The sequence below is a fragment of the Quercus lobata genome, chromosome 12 (assembly GCF_001633185.2).
Source record: "Quercus lobata isolate SW786 chromosome 12, ValleyOak3.0 Primary Assembly, whole genome shotgun sequence".
In the NCBI taxonomy this organism is placed as follows: domain Eukaryota; kingdom Viridiplantae; phylum Streptophyta; class Magnoliopsida; order Fagales; family Fagaceae; genus Quercus; species Quercus lobata.
This window is the reverse complement of record NC_044915.1, coordinates 41,871,974-41,896,030: the sequence shown is the minus strand read 5'-3', so window position 1 is coordinate 41,896,030 and position 24,057 is coordinate 41,871,974. Positions and strand designations below refer to the sequence as shown.

The 24,057-nt window shown below is 33.4% G+C and overlaps 2 protein-coding genes across 2 annotated transcripts; one reads left to right on the top strand and one right to left on the bottom strand.

Moving 5' to 3' along the window:
* Positions 1-233: 233 nt before the first annotated feature.
* LOC115970676 (ankyrin repeat-containing protein ITN1-like) lies at positions 234-12,018 on the bottom strand. The gene is made up of 5 exons (XM_031090268.1): positions 11,583-12,018; positions 11,082-11,246; positions 2,581-2,651; positions 2,258-2,392; positions 234-860 (listed from the first exon to the last, which is right to left on the bottom strand). Exons 1-5 carry the CDS (start codon positions 11,842-11,844, stop codon positions 234-236), a joined length of 1,260 nt encoding a protein of 419 aa, XP_030946128.1. The 5' UTR covers positions 11,845-12,018.
* Positions 12,019-21,929: 9,911 nt separating this feature from the next.
* LOC115970675 (calcium load-activated calcium channel homolog) lies at positions 21,930-22,283 on the top strand. Its single transcript, XM_031090267.1, has one exon. It carries the CDS (start codon positions 21,930-21,932, stop codon positions 22,281-22,283), a length of 354 nt encoding a protein of 117 aa, XP_030946127.1.
* Positions 22,284-24,057: the final 1,774 nt, after the last annotated feature.

The following is a 24,057-nucleotide window of genomic DNA, read 5'->3' as shown; positions in this document are numbered from 1 at the left end:
AGTAGGCGGTCATGATGGCTCTAGACAAAATTGAGACTCCCAATTATAAAATTCTAGTACTTTTAACACCTTTGGCAATTGCAGAACATCTTGTTATTAATTAAGAACTTAATACTCAATAGATCACACGATACAAGTTGATCAACATAGGAAATGAATAAATGACTTTATCAATATTAAATTTGACTCATTAGGGTCTTGACTCTTGAATAAGCTTGGAAGGAATATATTACTTAATGTTTAAGATGAAAACCAGCCCGAGTTATCCTGTAGTGATGATGTGGCACCTTCTTGAAGATAGCCCATGTCAAATGAAAGTACAACGGAAACCCTGCTATAACAAAGAATATTAACAGCAGCAATACCCCAGAATATACCGGAAAAGCTGCATATTTCATTTTATCTTTAACGATGAAGAAATGTCCTGCAGAAAAAGATATGGAGGTAGATACTATAGACACGTAGAATGCTGTTAAACCCAACAAAAGCTTGATTGGTAGGGTACTACGAAAACTGCTTTCTTTGTACCCGGAGGTGAGGATTGCAAGGAACATGATCAGCGCTAATAGTGAAGAATAGAAGGAGACATAGGATGAGGTGGCGAAAATATAAAATGGTATCTGGTTTTCGAGGTTAGGAGTGCCTTCTTGATTCACACCACCAGGCACAGTGGTTGACATGTTAAAGGCAACTGTGACAAAGAGACCTGCTACAACTGAGCATGCTTTCGATGTGCTGCTTAGCCACTTCCCGCCCTTTTCGACAAGATCCTTATGATTTTCCTTGAAGATCTCCCCTGAGCTTTTGCCCTCGTTGTTTAAGAGATGAAGGAAGCCTGGTGGCAAGGAGTTCTTTATATGCTGTATTCATTAATACCAAAGAAAACAAGGACGACAACAACAACAAAAAAGAAGAAGAATGGTTATTAGGATTTTGGAATTTCATTAAGAAAATAAAAAAAGAATTTACATATTTTTTTTTTGGGCTTCTCGGGCTATACAAGTGGTAGCACACCGAAATTTCAAACACCTTCCCGCTTTCCCACCAATTGTTGACTGGATTCAATGTTCGAATTCAAAACTATTCCCCTAATATAGACACTAGTAGACCATAGGATCATTAAAAAGGTTATGAATTCAAGTCCAATAGAGTTCTCCTACGATCCTGATTTATGTTTGTGGGTTTGAAATGATATAACTACTATTAAAATGAAAGATAAAAATGTAGTGGTTTTTTAAAAATCTCATTTACTTTATATTGGAGGATAAAAGTGATATAACTTGTAACAAGAATCTTATTCAATTTGATTTAAAAAATAAAAAAAATAAAAAATAAAAAAACTCCTACGATCCTAATTTATGTTTGTGGGTTTGAAATGATATAACTACTATTAAAATGAAAGATAAAATTGTAGTGGTTTTTTAAAAATCTCATTTACTTTATATTGGAGGATAAAAGTGATATAACTTGTAGTCTTGTAACAAGAATCTTATTCAATTTGATTTTTTTTTTTTTTTATAAAAAAAAAAATAGAGATTATATAAAGTTCCAAATTTACAATATATGCATTTATTTTGCGACATAAATAATGTGTGAAATTTAAAAAATATAAAAGAGGAATGATTGTTCTTTCATTGTATCTAAGGTTGTGAATTTGAACATTTGATCTAGAATCTTTATATCTAAAGCCAGGACCTAAAACAACCAAAATGTGCATTATTGCCCAAGTTTGTCCCAGGTTAATATTTAATGCTGAAAGTGATTTGAATGCTAAAGTTTCCAGTATTCTAAAACAGGATTCTTGGCATAGCCTTCTAGCAAGATAATAGCGAATTTCCAAGCTGGGTTATCACAGATTACTCTTATCTGTTGAAATCTTTAGATTACTCATCTGTTGAAATCTTTTTCCAGCGGTTGATTTTGAAATCTCCTTTACTTGGAATGAAATTAGGGTGACTGGTGGGAATTGATATGGGCTGGTTAAATAGGGTCATGATAGTGAAATTCTATGTAAGCTGTTGAAACAAACTGGAGAGTCTTGATTTTTATTTTATTTTTAATGTTCCTTTACTAGTAGAACAAGGCATAGTATGTTGTTAGGGTGGTGTGGTCCCTGTGATGCATGAGTAGCAGCCTAGCAGGTTTCGGCCGTGGATTGGTGACTTGGTGTTTGTATCTTTGTTTCTTTGATTATAATATTGATTATTTATCAAAAAAAAATATAAAAGAAAAAGATTTGGTACTCTTTGGTTCATACCTCATACCACTTGATCTCCCATTGCATTTGCAATGCAGCCCCAGGAATTAGTCCAGACTTCTGCTCACTTGGTGTGGCTGCAAGGTGCAATGCACTATTCCCTTCGTTATCCAGTTTTTGAAACAAGCTTTGTTTCTGAAATTTGCCCTTGCGGAATAGCTCATATACTTGTGTTTTTCTGTACTCCGCTGCCAACAGTACTATATTTTTTTCCCTTTCCTTGTTTCGTCGTGGATAGCCATCGGATACTTATCTAGTATTTTCTCAACCATTTCTATGATACCATTTTTTGCCGCAGACAAGATGGATGTCTCTTCATTTACCTGTGGCTGTGAATTCTTCCAAATTTCTACTGAAGGTCGTAAGCTACAGTCCAAGTCACGATCAGGAATATCTAGAATATTGAAATCATTTTCATATTCACTTAGTAAAGGGTTTCTCCCTCTCTCGGAGTACTGTTCTACTTTTACAGGTTTCATAATAAGTTTCATGATCTCAACCGACAACATGTGCGTCTTTTTTATCTTCTTTATCTCCTCTGATCCTCAGAATCATACAAGAGAATACTATATTATGAACAGGTAAAAATATAAATGTACACATAGTTACATGAACATATTTACAGTGGTTACTTCTTGTGCACTCAATAGTGTGAATGAAAAGTATACACGTGAATTTTTTTTTTTTTTTTTTTTTTTTGAGAGAGAAAAAAAATGGAGAAACAGAAAATACGGCAAGTATAAAAAGTAAAAAGAATGCGTACCAAATCCCAGAATGTACACTGTTGTTCTGCAAACAAATTTGATAATCATAATGGGGGCGCAACAATATTTCCAAAACCAATAATGCTTTTGATCTTCACTTTTGGCTTGGGATCCTTCACAAAATAAAACCAGATCATTATAATGTGCAAATAATAAGATTTATTAGTAGATTTAGCTTCTATGTGGATGCTGTTGTTTTGCTGAAAATTTGTTAAAATATAGTTGTACCTTAAAAACCGAAGTTTTTATTTACTTATTTTATACGGAGTATTATATATATATATATATATAATATAATATAATATAAATATATATATATATATTTTTTTAAAAAAAAATTAAGCAAATAAGCTAAAGTATAAAAATTAGGTATAGTACTTTGTATTTGTACTTTAGATTTTCTGGATTTTTTTTTGTTTTCCAGTTTTGAGAATCATTAGATTTCCTAATACATGAAATAACAAGGGAAGTTTGTTGGAATTATAATTAAGTGATTAAACTCACAATTTTCTAATAACTAAGTGTAAGGACTCAATTTGTAACGACCCAAAATGATACTGGGTTCGCACGTAAAAAGGTCCAAACAATATCATTTGTAGAGCGTGGGTTTGAAAGGCTAGGCCTTGGTCACCGGACAGTGGTTAGTCGAGGTGTTTATACAGAATTAAACCGTGTTCGCTCGAGAAGTCTTTCTCCTTGAGGCGGTCTGAGAGGCTCTGGTTCTTGGCCTTTTTTCCCAGCCCCTTTTCCGGATTGCTTGTTTCTCCTTTTATATTAATCTGTATTCCTTATCCTACGTCCACGTGTAGGATCGACTTTCCAGGACTGATACTTGTCCCATCAGCCCATACCCAAAGTGGTTGGGGGCGGTTGTAAAAGTTGAAGAACATGGCTCTGTCAGGTGCAGAGTATTCAATGACAGTAATGACAGCTTTCCCTTTGTCCTTGGTCGTTATACTATCCAGCGTCCCCTTCTCTATTAACATAGATATTTTAGGTTTTTTCCAAAACGGTTCCTATACCGTTCTTGCCATTTCTTTCAGGGGGACCTCGGATATGCCGAAGACAGAATTATCCTCGGCTATGTCTCAAGACTACTTGGACTTTTATTACACGTCCTCGGCTATACCCTTCCTCGGCTCGGGCCTTGGGCCCCAATGCAAAAATGGGCCAGGGCCTCAATTTCTTGGGCCCCACAATAGCCCCTCAAAATTCTGCTGTCCGACCTCTCAGTCGGAGAGGAGGGTTTTGATGATGCCAAGCCTTTATTACAGTCCGTTTAGCTCTAACCTTCATTAGTGTTGGTGTCCCTTCGTCTATTTAGTAAATGCGTTGGGTTACGAGACATTCGTCTAGATTTTCACACGGGGCGTTCCTGCCGTTTCAGTGTACGAGGCGCACCTTTAATAGATTTACACTACAAGACCGATCAAATCTGACGGTTATAGATGACATTGGGGAGTTGAACAGACGCTACCTCATTTGCAGATCTTTTTGGAAATCTATACGGATTAAATGCCATTGAATTTACCTTCCATATAAGAAGCCAGACGAGAGGGTATTCCCTTCGCGTACAGACTCTTTGACCTTTCTAAAGTCTTAAACCTCAAGTTGTGCTCAAAGTCTTCTCTATCAGCATAGCCAAATCTTATAGTGCGACACATTTGAAGTAGAAGCGGGGATGAAAAAATCACATCCTTCTCAGAAGTGTTATGTCCCTCTGAAACTTAAGATGGCTCGGTCAAGGCAGGGTTGGTAGAGACTCAAGATGCTTCCCATCCTCCTTCAGCCAAAATCCGAAGTAGGTGCTAGTCGCACCAAGCTTTTGGTGCGATTGAGCTGGGGTTACCCATTATCAGTACCAGCCGCTCTCTTATGAGCATAGCTAATATGGCACCAGCGTGTTAGGAGTCAGGGCTGATGCAGGGACTAAGTATCCCTGCTTCCTCCTCTGTTCCTTCACTAGTGCCTCCTTTTGCTTCCCCTTTTTCTTCTTTCTCATTACCAGATCCATCCTGGTGCTTTTACTTCTTCCTCTTCTTCTCCTCTTCCAACAAAAGGGGTCCTCCTCTCAATATGGTAGCTACTAGAACAGAATTTAGAAAGACTTCTTTTTGTTGTTTATTTTGTTGTATTTTTTTTTTATTCTTATTTTTGTAACTTGTTTCCTATATAGGCTTGTTTAAGCCCTTCATTGTACGCTGTACTATTTCTTTACATTAATAAAAGTTGCCATTGTTTCATTCTATGCATTCTTTCTTTTCTGCAATGGTTATGCCGTGAATGGACATACTACCGTATGATTTCTTTTCATTTTTATACTCTGAACGATGCTTAGGGACGAAATCCCTGTTAATAAAAAGACCTTATTCTGCGCTTATTGAAACTATCCAGCACTATAATGCCGATTTGAACAAATGATACTTAGGGTCGAAACCCTTACTAAGAGAAAAAAGATGTTATTACGAACTTATTAGAGCTGCTCGGCATAATAATGCCGACTTGAGAAAACGATACTTAGGGCCGAAACCCTTATAAAAGATGCTATTATGAACTTATTGAAGCTATCTTGCACAATAAGAACGACCTGAAGAAGCGTTGTATACTCCAGACTGAACGAGATGATGGCTGAATGCTCGGTGCTGGGTAGGAAGTAATCATCCGAGAATATGTAACCCAAAATGAACAGCCCTTGCGGGTCGTTGAGTAATAAGGCGTTTCGCCATCTTCCTAATGACCTCCATAGCCTTAGTCTTCTCTGGTATTTGGTCCGAGGACTGAGCGACTTAGAATTCTCCTTAAATGGTTGATTTTTCCATAGGTTTGAATCCGAGGACCCTGCAATACCTTGGTTCTGTCAAAACTCAACTTTTTAAATAGTTGGTTTCCCCATAGGTTTGAGTCCGAGGACCATGCAATACCTTGGTTCTGTCCAAAATTTAGCTTTTTAAGTAGTTGGTTTCCCCATAGGTTTGCGTCCGAGGACCATGCAATACCTTGGTTCTGTCCAAATCTTAGCTTTTTAAGTAGTTGGTTTCCCCATAGGTTTAAGTCCGAGGACCATGCAATACCTTGGTTCTGTCCAAAACTTAGCTTTTTAAGTAATTGGTTTCCCCATAGGTTTGAGTCCGAGGACCATGCAATACCTTGGTTCTGTCCAAAACCTAGCCTTTTAAGTAGTTGGTTTCCCCATAGGTTTGAGTCCGAGGACCATACAATACCTTGGTTCTGTCCGAAACTTAGCTTTTTAAGTAGTTGGTTTCCCCATAGGTTTGAGTCCGAGGACCATGCAATACCTTGGTTCTGTCCAAAACTTAGCTTTTTAAGTAGTTGGTTTCCCCATAGGTTTGAGTTTGAGGACCATGCAATACCTTGGTTCTGTCCAAAACTTAGTTTTTTAAGAAGTTGGGGGAATTAACCCCTCGGCTGTGGCGTGGGGCCTTGGTTTAGGGGGATTAGCTCCTCGGCCAAGCCCCTAGAACCATCCGTGTTGCTGACACCACGAAGCGTAGCCCCTAGTGAAGAAACGTAACCCCTAGTGGAACTTTACGTTAGAACACTACAACCGGCTGTTGGAAATGACGGGGGGACTGTCTCAACCCACCGCCTGTGCCAACACATAAGCCTTCCCCACAGACGACGCCAATTGTAAGGACTCAATTTGTAACGTCCCAAAATGATACTGGGTTCGCACGTAAAAAGGCCCAAACAATATCATTTGTAGAGCGTGGGTTTGAAAGACTAGGCCTTGGTCACCGGACAGTGGTTAGTCGAGGTGTTTATACAGAATTAAACCGTGTTTGCTCGAGGAGTCTTTCTCCTTGAGGCGGTCTGGGAGGCTCTGGTTCTTGGCATTTTTTCCCAGCCCCTTTTCCGGATTGCTTGTTTCTCCTTTTATATTAGTTTGTATTCCTTATCCTACGTCCACGTGTAGGATCGACTTTTCAGGACTGATACTTGTCCCATCAGCCCATACCCAAAGTGGTTGTGAGTGGTTGTAAAAGTTGAAGAGCATGGCTCTGTCAGGTGCAGAGTATTCAATGGCAGTAATGACAGCTTTCCCTTTGTCCTTGGTCGTTATACTATCCAGCGTCCCCTTCTCTATTGACATAGATATTTTAGGTTTTTCCCAAAACGGTTCCTATACCGTTCTTGCCCTTTCTTTCAGGGGGACCTCGGATATGCCGAGAACAGAATTATCCTCGGCTATGTCTTAAGACTACTTGGACTTTTATTACACGTCCTCGGCTATACCCCTCCTCGGCTCGGGCCTTGGGCCCCAATGCAAAAATGGGTCAGGGCCTCAATTTCTTGGGCCCCACACTAAGTTTTTGAAACAATTGACAATTTATCATAATATCAGAGCAGGAAATCTTGACTTTGATCTCTATCTTTACTCTCCCTCGCATTTAAAAATATTAAAAATCCCATATGTTAGACACCACTTACTAAGGGAAAGTGAGTTTAGGTCCACACGTGAGAGAAAGTGTTAAAATTACAATTAAGTGATTAAATTCACAATTTTCTAATAGTTTAAACTTTTGAGATAATGAGTAATTTATCAAAATTTATATAATTAATTCATGTGCCTATGTGAGAGTTTTTTTGGAGTTATTTAAAATACATGAAGTTATGGTTGCATGTGGAGTAGTATGATATCTTCTATATGCTACATCAGGATTGAGACCCTACACAGGATTAGTGAGAGGGTTTGGGGATCGGATCATAGGATTGGCACAATGATCATTAGATCCTACTTTCCAATTAAAAAATATATATTAAAAAATACTTATAATTATAATTCATAATATATGTTAAATAAACATTGAACACAAGTAGTCTTTTTTTAATACAAATTACTAATAAAAGGCAAAGTACACCAAATTAAAAATACATAAATAAAGTTTAAAGTTACAACTTACAAATACCAAGTTCTAAGTTTTAATACCACGAACATACATATCATCTCACATAAACAACACAAAGCAAATAACGATATTTCAAACAATACCACAAACACACTCAATCATCAAGACAAAAATTTTGGTTATCTTGATTGGGTTCCTTAAAGTAGGGTTGATCATTATAAACAATATTCTCATCATTGTTAGTGGCCACATTGCCCAAATTATCCATTGTATAAACATCAAAATCTCTTAATGTTGTATTTGGAGGTTCATTCACTTCATTTTCATTGGCATTATCAAACTCAAATTCATCACTAATAGCATGAATTTCTTTATCCTTCTCACACTTGCATTCAACTCTCTAGTCTCTTCTCATCTCTTCTATTTTTGTGATTTTATCGTTTAGATTAGGGTGAGATGAGAATTAGAGCTTTTTATTTTTATTTTATTTAATTTTTTTATCAATTTGGGTTGGGCCCACTTGGTTGATCTATTTATTACTTTTTTTAATCAATTTGGGGCCTTTGGGCTCCATTTGGAGGCCTAAAATAAGGTTTTTTTTTTTTTTTTTTTTTTTTAAATTTAGATATTCATGTTTTCTTTATAGCACATGATCTTTGGCATCATGATTCTATTAGATCCTAAGACCTAGTTAGGGATCCCACACAGATCCCACTTCAATACAAATCCTAAAAAAATTCAAGATGTTTTAAGGATGTGGATCTTAATTAGGATTTTAAGATCATAAGATATGAATCAAGATCTTGATAACCATTGTTGTGTACCTTACTCGAAGTGATTAGAAATTAAGTTTAAGTTAACAATAAAACTTAATTTAGGTTAGGAAACTCTTGTTTATTTATGAAATGAAATAGTATAAGAATTAAAAAATATTACATGAAATAATGAGGGAAGTACATACTTCCCTCATTATTTCATGTTATATATATATAATAAATGCATGTGAGAGTTTTTTGGAGTTATGTAATAAACAGAAGGAAAGTTAGGGTCTCATATTGAGTATATATACTCCATGCGTCTACGAATTTCAAAGCGAGAATGAAGTGAGAGCAATACAAGTATTAAAGAGTTCTCCTACTCTTCCCTCTCCACTCTCTCTCCCTTTGTGTGTTTTGTGAGCATGAATCTCTTCTATATATTGAGTGGTCTGAGAATGATTGGAAGTGTGAGTGTGTGAAGACCATCAATTTCCAACAGATTCCTTAGGAATTAGAACACACTTGATACAATTGCATTCCTCACCTTCATGTCCTGATTTGGGACTAACATTTGAGCTTTCAGGATTCTCTTCATCTGCTTTCTTGCCTTTGTCACATACGTTTCCTATAATAACCACTAGAAATAAGGAAACTTGCTTGGTTACGCACAGATCAATTTAAAAGAAGAAAAAGAGGGGGGGGGGGGGGTGGTGGGGGGTTTGAGAGGGACTTCCTATTAATTTTTTATTCTCGTGTATCAGTGTATGTGCTAAAATTTTAGCCATTATATTTTCTGAAGTAGCACTCAAATTTGTGTATAAAAGTTGTTTTTTTTTTTTTTTTTTGAGAAACAATATTTTTCTTTCTTATATTATCAGAGGGGGCGTTTTAATTTTAAGGTAATGTTCAAAATTCGGAAATCTTCATTTCATGTATCTACTAAAACTAGAGTTGTAAATGGTCTTACAAAATTTCATTCCCCTGATGTAGGTCTAAACAATCTTTAGTTGCCATAATTTATTGATTTGGTGTAATATCATTAGATTTGCAGTGTCTTTAAGATAAGTTGTTCTCAATGTAAGGATTCATTTCACTTACCAACTCGAATCATAGTCCACAGCGATTGAATGAAGTTGTGTTTTTTTTCTTTGCATCTTTCAATCAATTGTCTGGGGTCGATTTGTTGGGGCACACCAACCGCTGTACCTTCCAAATAACAATAGAGGATAATGACAAGTTATGTTGTGCGACAGATATAAATCAAAGTATCCTTTGATGAAAGAGATGTGTATGAGTGTCTATTAACAAATAGAAAAATAAAAAAGTACATTAATCTCGAGAAATATTTGGTGTCCTTGGTATTGTAATTATTAATATCTCACGTATTGTGTTAGGATTCATGTGTTGGTATATTTTTTGTCAAAACTCAAAAGTACTTTCTTTTGTGTCAAAATTCTACGTATCTTCATGCTATTAATTTCTATGTATTTTGTACTTTTGTGGACTACATTGTCCTAGTTGAAAGGTTGAAATGCTCGATTTGAAATTGCTGCATTGAAAATCTCAGTTGAGCGAGTTTGGATAGGCAAGTCTGTCAAGTGAGTTGCAATTTTTGAAAAACAATTATAGCAATCTCGCCTGACCCTCGTCTGATCCTTGGTAAAGCAAGATTGCGAACTTGAGAGAATTCAGTTACTCCCATTTTTATTGTACCCATCCAATTATCTCTCTCATATATAAACCTCTAATCTCACAAGATACAACACCCAATTCTTAGATTGAAGAGTGAGAGAGTTACCCATTTTCCTTAGGACAAAATCCCATTGTAGTCTCTATCTTCACCCTCTCAAATTGTCAAATCATAGGAGACCCAAGCCTTACACACATAGAATTGGTTGGTGCTTTAGGCCACAGAGAATTTTTTTGTCCGATTTTGAGTTTTCTCCCCGTAAACACTTTATGGTGTTTGAGTGCTTATGATTGTTTTGGAATTTTCTGTTGTGTTTGTGTATTCATATGCATATATCAATCAGCCAACCGTATTAACAATTGAGCTTAAATAATTAATTAGTTTGAATTTGATATAAGCCGTAATTTGGGCTCTAAACTGGTAAATTTTCATAATGTATGTACAACTTGGATTTCAACAACTAACAAAATCTTATGTTTGCAGCTTGACAATTTAGTAATGAGACATCCACAACACATTTACAATAATTTCGTATCAAATTATAAGTGACAAGTTTCAACTAGTGGATAAAAAAATGATATCAATAATGAATTTAAATTAAAACTAGTAAAAACTTACCATCTAAGATTTATTATAAAATTATTGTAAAAATGTTTTGGATATAATATCTTTTACAATAATACTGTCCATGATAATACTTATAATAATAAATGATGCTGCTCCACCATCCAAGGGGGCAACCACTTTTGAAGGCGGAAGGCTTATCTGCTAAGAAATGGAGAGGCGTATTTCCTTTCTCGTCCACAAAAGTAGCAAGTTTCTCGTCCACGGAAGTAGCAAGTCCACTGTTTGGGAGAAGTAGCTTTTTCTTTTTAGAATGGTTTAGGAGAAGTAGCTGATATGCCAAATCTGTCAACAACAATGTTTAAAATTGGTATTCTTTAGCAGAATTCAATCAGCAGATAATTTCCTTTTTTTTAATCTTTTTTTTTTTCTTTCCATGAATAATTAGAAGCCAATTTCACCAGTATACTATAAATCCTAAAATTTTCTCACAAGTAGATATGATTATTCATGATGTAAAATATTACATGTAGCAACTATTGGGTATATGATATCTGATATCAAATTATTGGGGAGTGAAAATTAATATCATAAGATGACAAAATTTTTTCCTAAAAGTTAAATATTAGTTCATAAGTTATTTGATAGGCGAAGTGACTTTGAACAAATTAAAATGCTCACCCCAACAATTCCTCTTGATGGCACAGTGTAAAATAGTCTCACCACCGTTTTTTCGAAAGTAGGAACTGTGTAGTTCGTTTTTACAGATAGAACGGAGGCAAAGGAAGATCTCGGTTCTACCAAGAATAGCAGCCGAGAAGAGAGGGCTCTCACCCTCCTTGTTGCGTTCATTCCCCAATGACGGATCAGCTTTAGCAATGCAGATACACTTCCTCAGACTCCCTGTTGATGCTGCCAAATGCAAAGGGACATTCCCTTGCATGTCTCTGATTTTTAGAACCTCCTTGTGCTCCTTTTTCTCACAAATTTCTACGAGTTGTTCAACAATTTTATCTCGGCCGTGGGATACAGCAAAATGCAATACCGTTCCACCTAGCTTCCTGATCAGCAGCCACCCGTGAGCCCATTCAAAATTTTCCCTATAGAGATTAACAGCCTCATCCCACTCACCTGCGTGGCCTTGATTTTTCTGTATAAACTTTTTTCGAAATTGAGAAATAATATACGTTCCCCAGGAGTTAATGAACTAATAATTGACATCTTGGAGGACAAATTTCTACTTTCGCGCAAAAGAGATGGTTATGGAGATCACAAGACCGGAAATGTCTGTCAATTTTTATACTGTCAAGTATCAACAGAGGCCTATGATGTTGCCACAGGAAAAAAAAAAAAAGACACAGACAGACAAAAAGAAGAGAGAGAGAGTGTGTGTGAGGGAATTAAAAAGAAAAAGAGAAAAAGAAAGAAGGAAAATAAAAGTGGAATTTGGATAATTATTCCATGCTTGATAACTTGGCACCACATGTTTTGTGGATCGAGATTGCAAAGGCCCGTCATGTTTTTTTTAGTGCTAATAAATATCTTATTCAATAGAAAAATTTTCAAATTAATTAATATTAGTTGCTAACCCGTGCGATGTACAAGAAAACTATTAATAACTTCTCTAATATAAAAAAAAAAAAAAAAAAAAAAAAAAAAAATTCAGTATCATAGTATAAATTATATACCAAACCAATAAAATCTATTACATACAATGAGATATCATGATAACCAAGAGCTTGAGATCATATTTAGAAAATATATAACTGATAAAAGTACACACCAATACAATTAATTACATAAATATAGTTAATTCCATACTCATTCAATCAAGTATATTTCATAAATTACATTAATCGTTCTTGATATCCAAGATATATCTAAATTCTAACATTGCCAGTAAACAAAGATGCTAGACCTCAATGGGATTGAAAAGGCAACATAATGCCAATTTACGCAATTTTTGAAATCATTATTTCCACTATTGAGAGAGAGAGGGGTGGCTGTTGTGATGCATTTCTTAAGAAGAATCTACCCTGTACATTTTTTGATACGTAATCGGCAAATAACAAAATAGATGTACCACATTTAGAGTATGCACATTTGGGAGATTAAAAGTAAAGTAAAATGAGAAAATGAACCCACCTAAAGTTTTTTGCTCTCCCTCTTGATGTTGACTTTTCCAACATCTTCCAAAAATCAAATTTATGTACTCCTCAAAGTCCTATAAGGCATAAAAATTAACATTTGACCAAATTTACATGTATTCACTTAAAATTATGAAAGATGCTAAAATTAGGTTGATATCAACCTCTTAACCAAAATTCAACATTTTAATAATTGCACATCAATCAACAATTTTGCCATTGTTACTTGCAACATATATCTTTTTACTCAAATATGGTGCAATTTTGGCCATCAAATTTTACTCAAAAGCCGAGATTAGACAACCTCAATCCTGCATTACTCTAAGAAATCTATAGAATTACCCTAAAATAAAAAAGAACATGCCACAGCCATATGGATAGGAGGCAAAAAAAAAAAAAAAAGTACATGTTCACAAAGATTTCATAGTAAAAAATATACATTATGTAAACAGAACTTTTGCCACCACTTCTACACCTTCTAAAACACCAAAATAACCAAACCTCCTAAAATGAAGTCATTTAATGCAATCTTTTCTAAATTAAGTCATTAAAATAACAGCAAATGGCTAACAGCAAGATCCTTTTGAAAACCAATTCTAAATAGTTCAAGGCTTCCAAAATTTGAGACTTTCAAGTTTCTTCTAGATTAGATAACTCTAAGTTGGGTTGATTATGCTTTTTTGGTAGTATTGCCTAGTAGATCTACTATTCAAACATTACAATGGTTCCAAATCAACCCTTCAATATTCTATCATCAATGTGGAATTCAGCCAGTAGCTTAAAAAAGAATTTGATTTGCAAAGTAGGCCACTTACCATTATTCGGGTCTCTTTCAAAGATAGAAATCGGTCAAGAGCATTTATAAATATAACAAGTTTAGAGGATAATTCAGTGATATAACAATGGGGGAAGTGGCAGCATAAATAAAATCTAAATGCATCTTATAGGGAGTAACAATTAGCATAGCTACTCCTTTTGGAATTTGGATGAAACATATCTTTGCAACTGTCCATACCATTTTAAATCATAATCATATCACTAAAAAAATTATAACACTATAAGAAGAAACTATACAATGTATAAAAAGAATTGAAATGGAACAGAGCTGATATTGTACAAAATTACAACAGAAATTGCTATGATAAGCCTAAGGACTGAGCTAACCTACATTTTTTTATAAGTAAGTTACACATATATTGGCTGGATCTTAAACCTAAGACCTCACCATCCACTTTGCTCTTACAAGGAGATGATGTGTGATTTGCTAGAGCTCATTGGTGCACTGAGAACTAACAAATAAGCAGGTTTAGAACACAAAGAGCCTTCACAAAGCTGATCAAGCTTGCTCTCCAGAATTATTCACAGGTTTGATACCTAATAAATTAAATCAAAACCAACCAACCAAATTATAGAAAACTAAATCCTATGAAATGCAAAATTAAAAATATTTTTGTTAGCGTTCATATATTTTGATGAAGATTAAATCTTTCAAACATGGAAGACTCATGGCTTGTCTACAATTATATGGATAACAACAAAAAGAACCCAAAAAATATTTAAAACCTTATTCAGAAGCTTTGAATTAAAAAAACACAAATTAGTAATCCAAAGTGCTAAATTGGACCCAATAACCACAATTTCACTCCTACTAACAAATAAATAAAGAGAACATGTTAGGGAGGAAATTCTAAATTAAATTAAAAACATCACTAACCATTCCTCAAAATGCCAAGAGACAAAGCCTAGGTAGAATTTGATCTTCTATGGTGTTCCCCTAGGAAAAACAAAAAAGAACAAAGTGGAAACATATTAGCAATTGAAATCTATAATTGCAGCAAACACTAATTAGGAACCCCAAAATCCCAAAACTCATAAAAACCCCAAATCAATCCTTCAGCCTCAAAGTCATCTTGATTTCGTCCTAATTCAATAATGTCCAGAAACTATGGAAACAAAAACCACAAATTAATTATAAGCAAATAGATTAGGACAACAACAACAAAAAAGGAGGAAGATTGAGGATTCAAGGTGAACTTACCAAGGAGTTCTTGAGAAATTGAACCAGGAGATTTTGGGGCAACACTCACTTTGGGGTATCGAATAAGAGAGAATGTCTTTACACATATTGTGGCTTAGCCTAGGTGTGCAAACTGTATTGATGAGACTCGGTGGTGGTTAGTTCTTGAAGAGGTTTAGGGTTTTATCGGGCTTGATTGAAAAACAAATTAGAGGATGCTGAAAGGGTAGAGAAGAGAGATGAGGGAGAGAAATAGAGAACAAAGAGGAATGGCGTTCAGGGTTGGGTTTTGGGGAAGGAGAACAAAAATTTTGGGTATCAGGTTTGATATTGTTGTGGAAAATAGAAATAGGTTTTTTTAGCTGATTTTTTTTTTTTTTTTTTATAATAATTATGATGATTTAAAAATAATGATGACGTGGACTTGGAAATAAAAATATTTTTTTTAATTTTTTTTAAAATAATAATGACGTGAAAAATTGTGGAAGTTTCAAAAACTTCGGTTTTATATATGTACATATATATATATATATATATATATATGTGCGTGTTATGCGCATTCTTATGGCTGCTAATTTGAAAACTGAGAGAAGGCATACTTAAGCTAAAAAAGATGATAAAAAAAAAAAAAAATTAAACACATTATATACGTACTATAATTAGCAAAGTATAAAGTAAAACACAAAAAATAGGATAAAAGAATTATTATTCCATATAAATATTAGACTAATCTAGTTTTAATGTTTTATAGAAAATCTATACCAGCTTAATTTATCAAAAAGACTAATTAACATGAAGTAGAGGTTTGTCCTCCAAGATGATGCCTATAAGACTTGAATTATTTCACATTAGTGGTAAAACTTTAAGTAATGTCTTTCATGTTATGTATGACAAAAAATTCTCACAAACATTCTTCACGGTAAAATTTTAAATTTAATTTGTTCCAAATTGAATATGATAATATTGAGATATAATTATTGGACTAGCCTTCTTATTATTATTATTATTATTATTATTTCGCTTATTAGGATTTGGGAAATGTCAACTTAAATGAGAAAGGACACATGGTATCATCAATTGTGCATATTTCACTCTTCATGGAAATATGGGAGATATGACCATGCACGCAATAACTGTGAAAAGAGCAATTGTGTTATGTCAGTTCAAGAAACTGAACAAAAAGCTGTAGGCGAGAAAGTTTATAGATTAAAAAAAAAAAAAAAAAAAAAAAAAAAAAAAAAAAAAAACACCAGTTAAAATGATAGACTTTTAGTGATAAGTAAAAAAATAATGTCTAATTTCAAATAAAAACCAGTAAGACAAACTTTCCACATTGGCAAGCGTCAAAGATATTGTCATTTTTTTTTTTTTTTTTTGGTATACGCAATGTAGACTGACCAAAAAGGACAATCCTGCCCTATCAGAATAGCCATATATAACAAATAAAAGGCCTAAGCATCGAGCACCAAATCCAGGAAAATCGGTTAAACCCCATTGTAGAAAACCTCAGCATACACCACTGAGAAACACGACCAAAATGAGGGTGGTTATACCCGTTAATTACCTAATATCCATTTACTGAAAACAAGAATATACGAAAAAGTAATACATATCGAGCAGGGGCGGAGCCAGGGGGGGTCGAGAGGGGGCAGTTGCCCCCCCTGGCTCAGCAAAAAAAATAGTTGGGTGGCTTTTAAATTTTAGTAAGAAGAAGGTTTGTATTTGGTTTGACAATATATCCATCTCAAAGTTACATCTCTTTCTCTAGCTTTGGCTGGGACTTGGTGTCAATTCTCCACTTCACCATGTGGATCCTTACTAAAAAAAATTCTTTATGTAATAATTATCCTACTTCATAAAATTTTGTATAATAAACCAAAATTTTGAGATAATTATATAATAACACAAACTTACGTTAGTTGTATTTGGTGTTCATACTTAATTACTAAAAATATTTTCATTTATAAATGGAATTTTTACTCTATATATATATATATATATATATATATCTAAGAAGATGGCTTATTTATGCAAAAAAAAAAAAAAAAAATCCTTTACAACTATCCAACATATATGTAATATGTGTGTGTTTCAATATGCATGCATAGTGTATATAAATTTTGCCCCCCCTCGAGTCAAATCCTGGCTCCGCCACTGATATCGAGTACACTTCTAAGTAATACATATCCATTACTCTTTGTCATCTTTTGAACAAGAATTACTTTCAACTATAATCATAATCTCTCTCTCTCTCTCTCTCTCTCTCTCTCTCTCTCTCACACACACACACACACACACATATATATATATATAACTTAATCATTGGATTTATTAGGCCATTATCACAATGTTTAGTAACATTCCAAGCTTTTCTTGTTGTTAATAGGCATCTCCCGGATCAGTTCGTGTGTAACGAACTGCTAGGGTAGTCTCTTTGTCATCTTTTGAACAAGAATTTAGTTTTTTCTCTAGTCTTTACCAAATAAATAAATAAAGGAATATGCTAGCTTAATTAATGAGAAAGCACACCGACTCGTGATGCTAACCAAAGTTTTCAAATTCGAACCGTTCATTGAACCGTAAAAGGGAGAGGTTCAAGATTTTTGAAGTCGAACCGAAATCAAATCGGGGTCGAACTGTGATGACGTCATAATTAATTTATTAATTAATTAAAGACTAAATATAGATATTAAATTTATAAAACTAGCAAAATTGACAATATATCTATATATGTGAGGGAAATTTAATGATTTTTAAGCATATATTTAATAATTAAATAAGAAAGTTAATAAAATAAAATAATAACAATGAAAACATTAAAATTTATGATTAATTTTTGAAGTAAAGTTGAATATCTTTGAAGGATTTTAATAATAATTTTTTGTATTTATTGTAAGAGATAGATAATTTAATTAAGTAAAATAAAATTGTGTTAAGTTGTTTTTTTTTTTTTTTTTTTTTTTAAATTTTGTTAAGGGGTTGGACCGCACGGTTCTCACTGGTTCGTACGGTCCAACCCCGGTTTTAGCGGTTCACGGAATTAACAAAAAGTCCGGTTCTTTATGTTTAAAAAACCGATTTTTATCCCGGTTCTCGGTTTTCACTGTCCGACCTCCCGGTCCAGTCCAGATCTGAAAACTATGATGCTAACAGTGCATAGTTTAGGAAAAAAAAAAAAAAACTAATTAATATAGAGGTTTGTCCTCCAATGTGATGCTCTTAAGACTGAATTATTTCACATTAGCGGTAAAACTTTGAATAATGCATTTCACGATATTCTCACTAATATTCTCACGGTTATTATTTTAAATATAATTTGTTCCAAGTTGAATATGATTATATTGAGATATAATTGATATTGAAATAGCCTTATTATTATTGTTACTTTAAATTTGCTTTTAAGGATTTTTGAATTTCTATAATCATTATCTATTCCAACTTCGAAATCCTATATATTGTACTCTCAAAGGTGAAAATGTCACAATAGCACTATTTATCGAAATATATCAATCTACTACTATTTCAAAAATATGTAGGGATATACCACTTTTGAGGTACTTAAGTTTGAAGGCGATTTTTTCAAAGAACTCGAGTTTATGGAACTCGAGTTATACGGCAAACTCAAGTTTCAAAAACTCGAGTTTCAAAAAGTGGTAGATCTCTATATATTTTCGAAACAATGGTAGATTGATATATATATTTTGGTAAACAGTAAAACTCGAGTTAAAAAATGGTGGTACATCTATACATATTTCCAAAATAGTAGTAGATTGATATATATATATATTTCGGTAAATAGTGGTATTTGGCCATTTTGACCTACTCTCAAATATATAAATAGAATGCATGTAATACTATACACAGATTGTGAGAGTGACACTTTCATTCAACCTATTGTTAATGGTGTCATATCATAGTTCAGAAAAATGAAAAAAGGTTGATTGTCCAGTTAGATAAAAAGTAATTTTTATCGAATGATACCATATCACTCATGTCAAAATCTAATAAATGAGAGATATGTGTGCAAAAATAATTACTTATCAAGTCATGTCTCTCGTTTATTAGTGGGGTAATTATTTTTATACACATGTATCTCATTTATTAGATTTTGATATAGCTAATATGATATTATTTGATACCAAATACCTTATAAGGATAATCTAGTCTGATCAGATTTACCAAATATAATGAGGCCTAACCATCGACATCGGACTCTGAGTACCAAATCCAGGATAATCAGTTAAAACCCATCATAGAAAATTGAAACCTCAGGATACACCATTGAAAAACACGCCCAACATGATTGCATGAGGGTGGTTATACACTTGTTAACTAAAAGTTAAGTTGGTGCCACATAAAGTAGCACAATGTGTCACAACTCGCCCTTGAGGCGAGGTGTGAGTGGTAGAATTGTGATAATAGATCCATTTGGGGACATCTCTCTATCACTCATAACTTGTCATATGAGCAAGTTATAGCATAAGTTGTACTACTTTATGTAGCACCAGCACAAATCGTTAACTAATATCCATTTCTACGACGTTAAAAGAAGGGCTGAAAACAAGAAAATACGAAAAAGTAATACATATGGACAACAATTCTATATTAAGCAGTGACTCCAATATAACATAACTAACCTACTACAATTAGAATAAATGTCTACTTACTTCATATTATCATATTTGTTCTAATATAAACATGGGATGTATTTCAACCGGTGTCAACAATATTTAGCAACATTCTATGCTTTTCTCTTCTTGTTAGTAGGCATCTCCCATGTGTAATGAACTGCTTCAACAGGAATAAAACGTGGTTAGGGTGGTCTCTTTTTCATCTATTGAACAGGAATTTATCTTTTTCTTTACTCTTTAATTACCTAAAAAGAAAAGAAAGGAACTAGAACCTTACCTTTAAATAAGAGAGGGAGGGGAAAAAAAGAAAAGAAAGAGGGCTTAAAAGATCGTAAGCACACTGCTGACGGTGCATAGTTTAAGAAAAGAATATCTTCTCAAAAAAGAAAAAGAAAAGAATAAGCTAATTAATTAATGAGTTGTTCAGTCAAAAAAAAAAAAAAAATAATAGTGAGTTGTACCTTTACCGGGGAAAAGAAGAAAAGAAATAGTGAATATATTAGCTTAAATGAGAAAGCGCACTGCTAATGGTGCATAGTTTAAGCTCTTGTTTTTTAGGAGGGAATGAAGTAGAATTGAAAGGAATGAAAAATATAATTTTAGAATATTATTTTATGCTCTTCATTCCTTGCTTGAGAGTTTAAATGAAGGAAATAGAAAGTTCATTCCCTTATTTGAGAGTTTAAATGAGAGATAATGAAATGAGTAGAAGGAAATACTCATTCCTCTTTATTCCCTTAAAATCTCAAATTTTTATTTTTCCCGAAATTGGGAGGAATGAGAGGGAATGAAATTCGATTTAATAAATTTTTTTACTAAAACTCCCAAAATACCCCTATATATTCAAAAATTTATTTTAAAATAGGAGTTTAATAGTAATATTGTCAAATTGATTCAATTTCATTTCTTTTATGCTACTTCCAAATAAGATTACTTACATTTTATTCATTTTCATTTATTTATTTTAAAACATCCCATCAATATTAATTTATTCTATTTTATTCCATTATTTTCCATTTATTTACCGGAATGAGTAGTTTCACTTTCATCATCTTTTGAACAAAAAGTTAGCTTTTTCTTTACGATAAAAAAAAGGAACTAGAACCTTGCCTTGTTAATATCTAAAACAGAGAAAGAGGTTTCTACGTACCAAAAAAGAACGAAAAAGGAAAGAAAGAGGGAACATGTTGGCCTAAAGGCTAAATGAGAAAGCACAAATGATATCAATTAAGCTTTGTTTAAGAAAAGAATAAGCCTCTTTTTTTATTATTATTTTTTTTTATGAATAATTAATGAGTTGTACCTTAGCCAGAAAAAATCACTGACTTGTACAAGTACTCCTTCATAAAATATTCCCATCCTCAAAGTTTTATGACTAAAAATATATATATATAAAAAACTTATAGTTTAAAATTTATGGCATGTTTTTTTCCCTTCCTGAAGACAATGGTGATATTTTCCGTTGAACTAGGGGTGAGAGATGAGGGTTTTGATTGTCACATATAGTTTAGTTTGTAACAATTAAATTAAAAGTACAAAGTTTAATTTGTCATCGGTATAAATTATAGGGTTTTGTTTTTGTTTTTGTTTATTTTTATTTTTTTAAATCTTACCCAAAGTTTACCATTATCTATTTTATAGAAAATTTACATATTAATATATGTTGAGAGGTCTAAAATGTTTCCATTTCCTCCTCATAGATGTTGAGAAGTTGATTGATATTCCTTGGATGGCATGCCCAATTCCACTACTCACTATAATTTGAGAGAGAGAGAGAGAGAGAGAGAGAGAGAGAGAGAGAGAGAGAGAGAGAGAGAGAGAGAGAGAGAGATCACTTTTCTGCCATGTCATGCTCATGATAATAATTGTATTTAGGCAAAAATGCAAAACTGACTTTCTAATTTTCACCGTTTTTCATTTTAGTCCTCTAACTTTCAGTTTTGTTAATTCAGTCCTCTAACTTTTAATTTTTATCAATACAGGGTTCCGTTACAACTCAGTTAGTGACTGCCGTTAGAACTCCTAAAACGACGCTGTTTTGCACTTTTTTTTTTTAAATTCAGAATTAAAAGAAAATAAGAAAAATCTGGAAAAAAAAAAAAATTAAGTAGAACGTCGTTCCCCTGAATCAAAACAAAACAAAGAATCATTTCCGGGCTCCTCAATCTACCGCACCAACTCCTACAAATCCCTCCACTCTTCAATCAACAAAGCCGCCAAAAAACTCGAGACCATGAAAACCGAAACCCCAAATTCCTCGTCCTCCTCTTTCACAAAAGTCAAAATCAGCAACAAGAAATCCAAAAACAAGAGGATCAATTGCGTCGAGAAGAGTCTCAAGGAATCCAGCCATGACCTTTCTCTCATCAAGTTCAAGTTCGGTGCAGTGGTTGGGCTTGTTCTCTTCATCGTGTTTGGGCTCCTCAACTCCTTGTTTGATGGCAAGGTTGTGACCAAATTACCGTTCAAGCCCTTTGGGATTGTCATGAAGATGAGCGATAGAGGATTACACGGCGACGATGTCACCGATTGTTCGATGCCATTTTTGTTTCAGGGGGAGGGGAACAACGACGTCGTTCCCCATTAAGTTTTTTTTTTTTTCTATTTTTTTCTTATTTTCTTTTAATTCCGAATTAAAAAAAAAAATACAAAACGGCATCGTTTTAGGAGTTCTAACGGCAGCCACTAACTGAGTTGTAACAGAGCCCTGTATTGACAAAAATTGAAAGTTAGAGGACTGAATTGACAAAACTGAAAGTTAGATGACTGAAATGAAAAACGGTGAAAGTTAGAGGGTCAGTTTTGCATTTTTGCCTTGTATTTATAGTGAGTAGTGAATGCTATTTTGGTAGTATGGATAGGTAAAATGGAAAACAGTGAATATCTAGCTATTTATGATTGGTAGACATTTGTTAGAAATACCAAAGGTATCAATTAAATTAATATTGTTATTATATATACTAACTATGTCTGTCAAGAACTAATATGGTCAGAGATTTAGGAATTTTTTTATCTATAAATTATTCAGAGCTTTGGTCTTTTATGTTTAAGAAACATACTATATACAGTTAACTATAAATTTGATTTAATAAATTAAATCCAATCTATATGAAATTTAATGTGTACGATGAGCGTGAAAAAGCTATAAATTATTGGTACCATTGAAAAAAATGCTAATCTTTTTTTTTTTTTTTTTTTTTTTTTTTTTGAGATAGAGAAAAAAATGCTAATCTAGTTACTGATTGTGCAAATTTTGATCAAACCACACCAGGTTATCTAACACATATATTTATTTAGATACAGTACACAGAAGAAATACATGAGCTTCATGTTGTTGTTGTATTTTTTTTTTTTTTTTTCAATAAAATCTTTAAATTTTGTATTCCTGTTTTAGATTTTGTAATTTCTTATTTCCTAATCCCTTTCTATTATTTTAATGGTTTTCCTTTGTATCATCTAAACGTTTATTTTAAAAAAAATGATTTTGGTGCTTTGCATAGCTTAAAACGCTGTAACGTAAAACTATAGAACAGGGATTGCCATTCATGTACATTTTTTTGAAGAAACTTGTCCTTCTTGATTCGATGAAGAATCGCTAGAGGACTCTGGTGAGTTTGGCGAGCACGCTTACCTTTGCCCCTCGCACTTTGTTTCGCCATATTCAGTTCTAATTGATTCACAATCATGTCACACCGAAGAGGTCGTATTGAGATTTGCTACTTTCAAGATTCCATCTGTTGATTAAAAGCAGCAATGCAACTTTACTTCTATATTTTCTCCATTGAAAGACTCGGTTTTATAAGCTATGGGGTTCCTCCGACACCTTCGAGATGGTTTGTGTGATCAAGACTAATTGGAATTAAGGCACACATTAATCATTTATTTTAAGAAAATTTTTTATAGAAAATTAAAAAAGCTATCAAATCAATTAATTAATTTTTTTTTTCAAAAAAAGTTTTCTAAAATGATATACAAACATATGCATTTAGGACATACGACAATAAAAACCCTTTTTATAAAGTTATTATAAAAAAGGTTTCCTTGTTTGAATTTATTTGGAAAACTTGGTTTGACTAAAAATGAGCATGAAATTACAAATATTGAAAACTATGTTCGATTTCCTAGCGTGAAGATATACCTTATTTTCGTGTAGGGGCACCATGTACTTTTTTTTTTTTTTTTTGAAAGGGAACAAAACGGCCCCAAAGGAACTAACCTGCTGGCGCAAGATCAACAAACCTAAGCAACATAAAACACAACTTAAATATACAACCCAGCTAAGAACTTAAAAAAACTATCCTGTTGAACTCCCTTTTTAAGAAGACAAAACAAACAAACGCAAGAAAAGCCCAAGGTCCCAA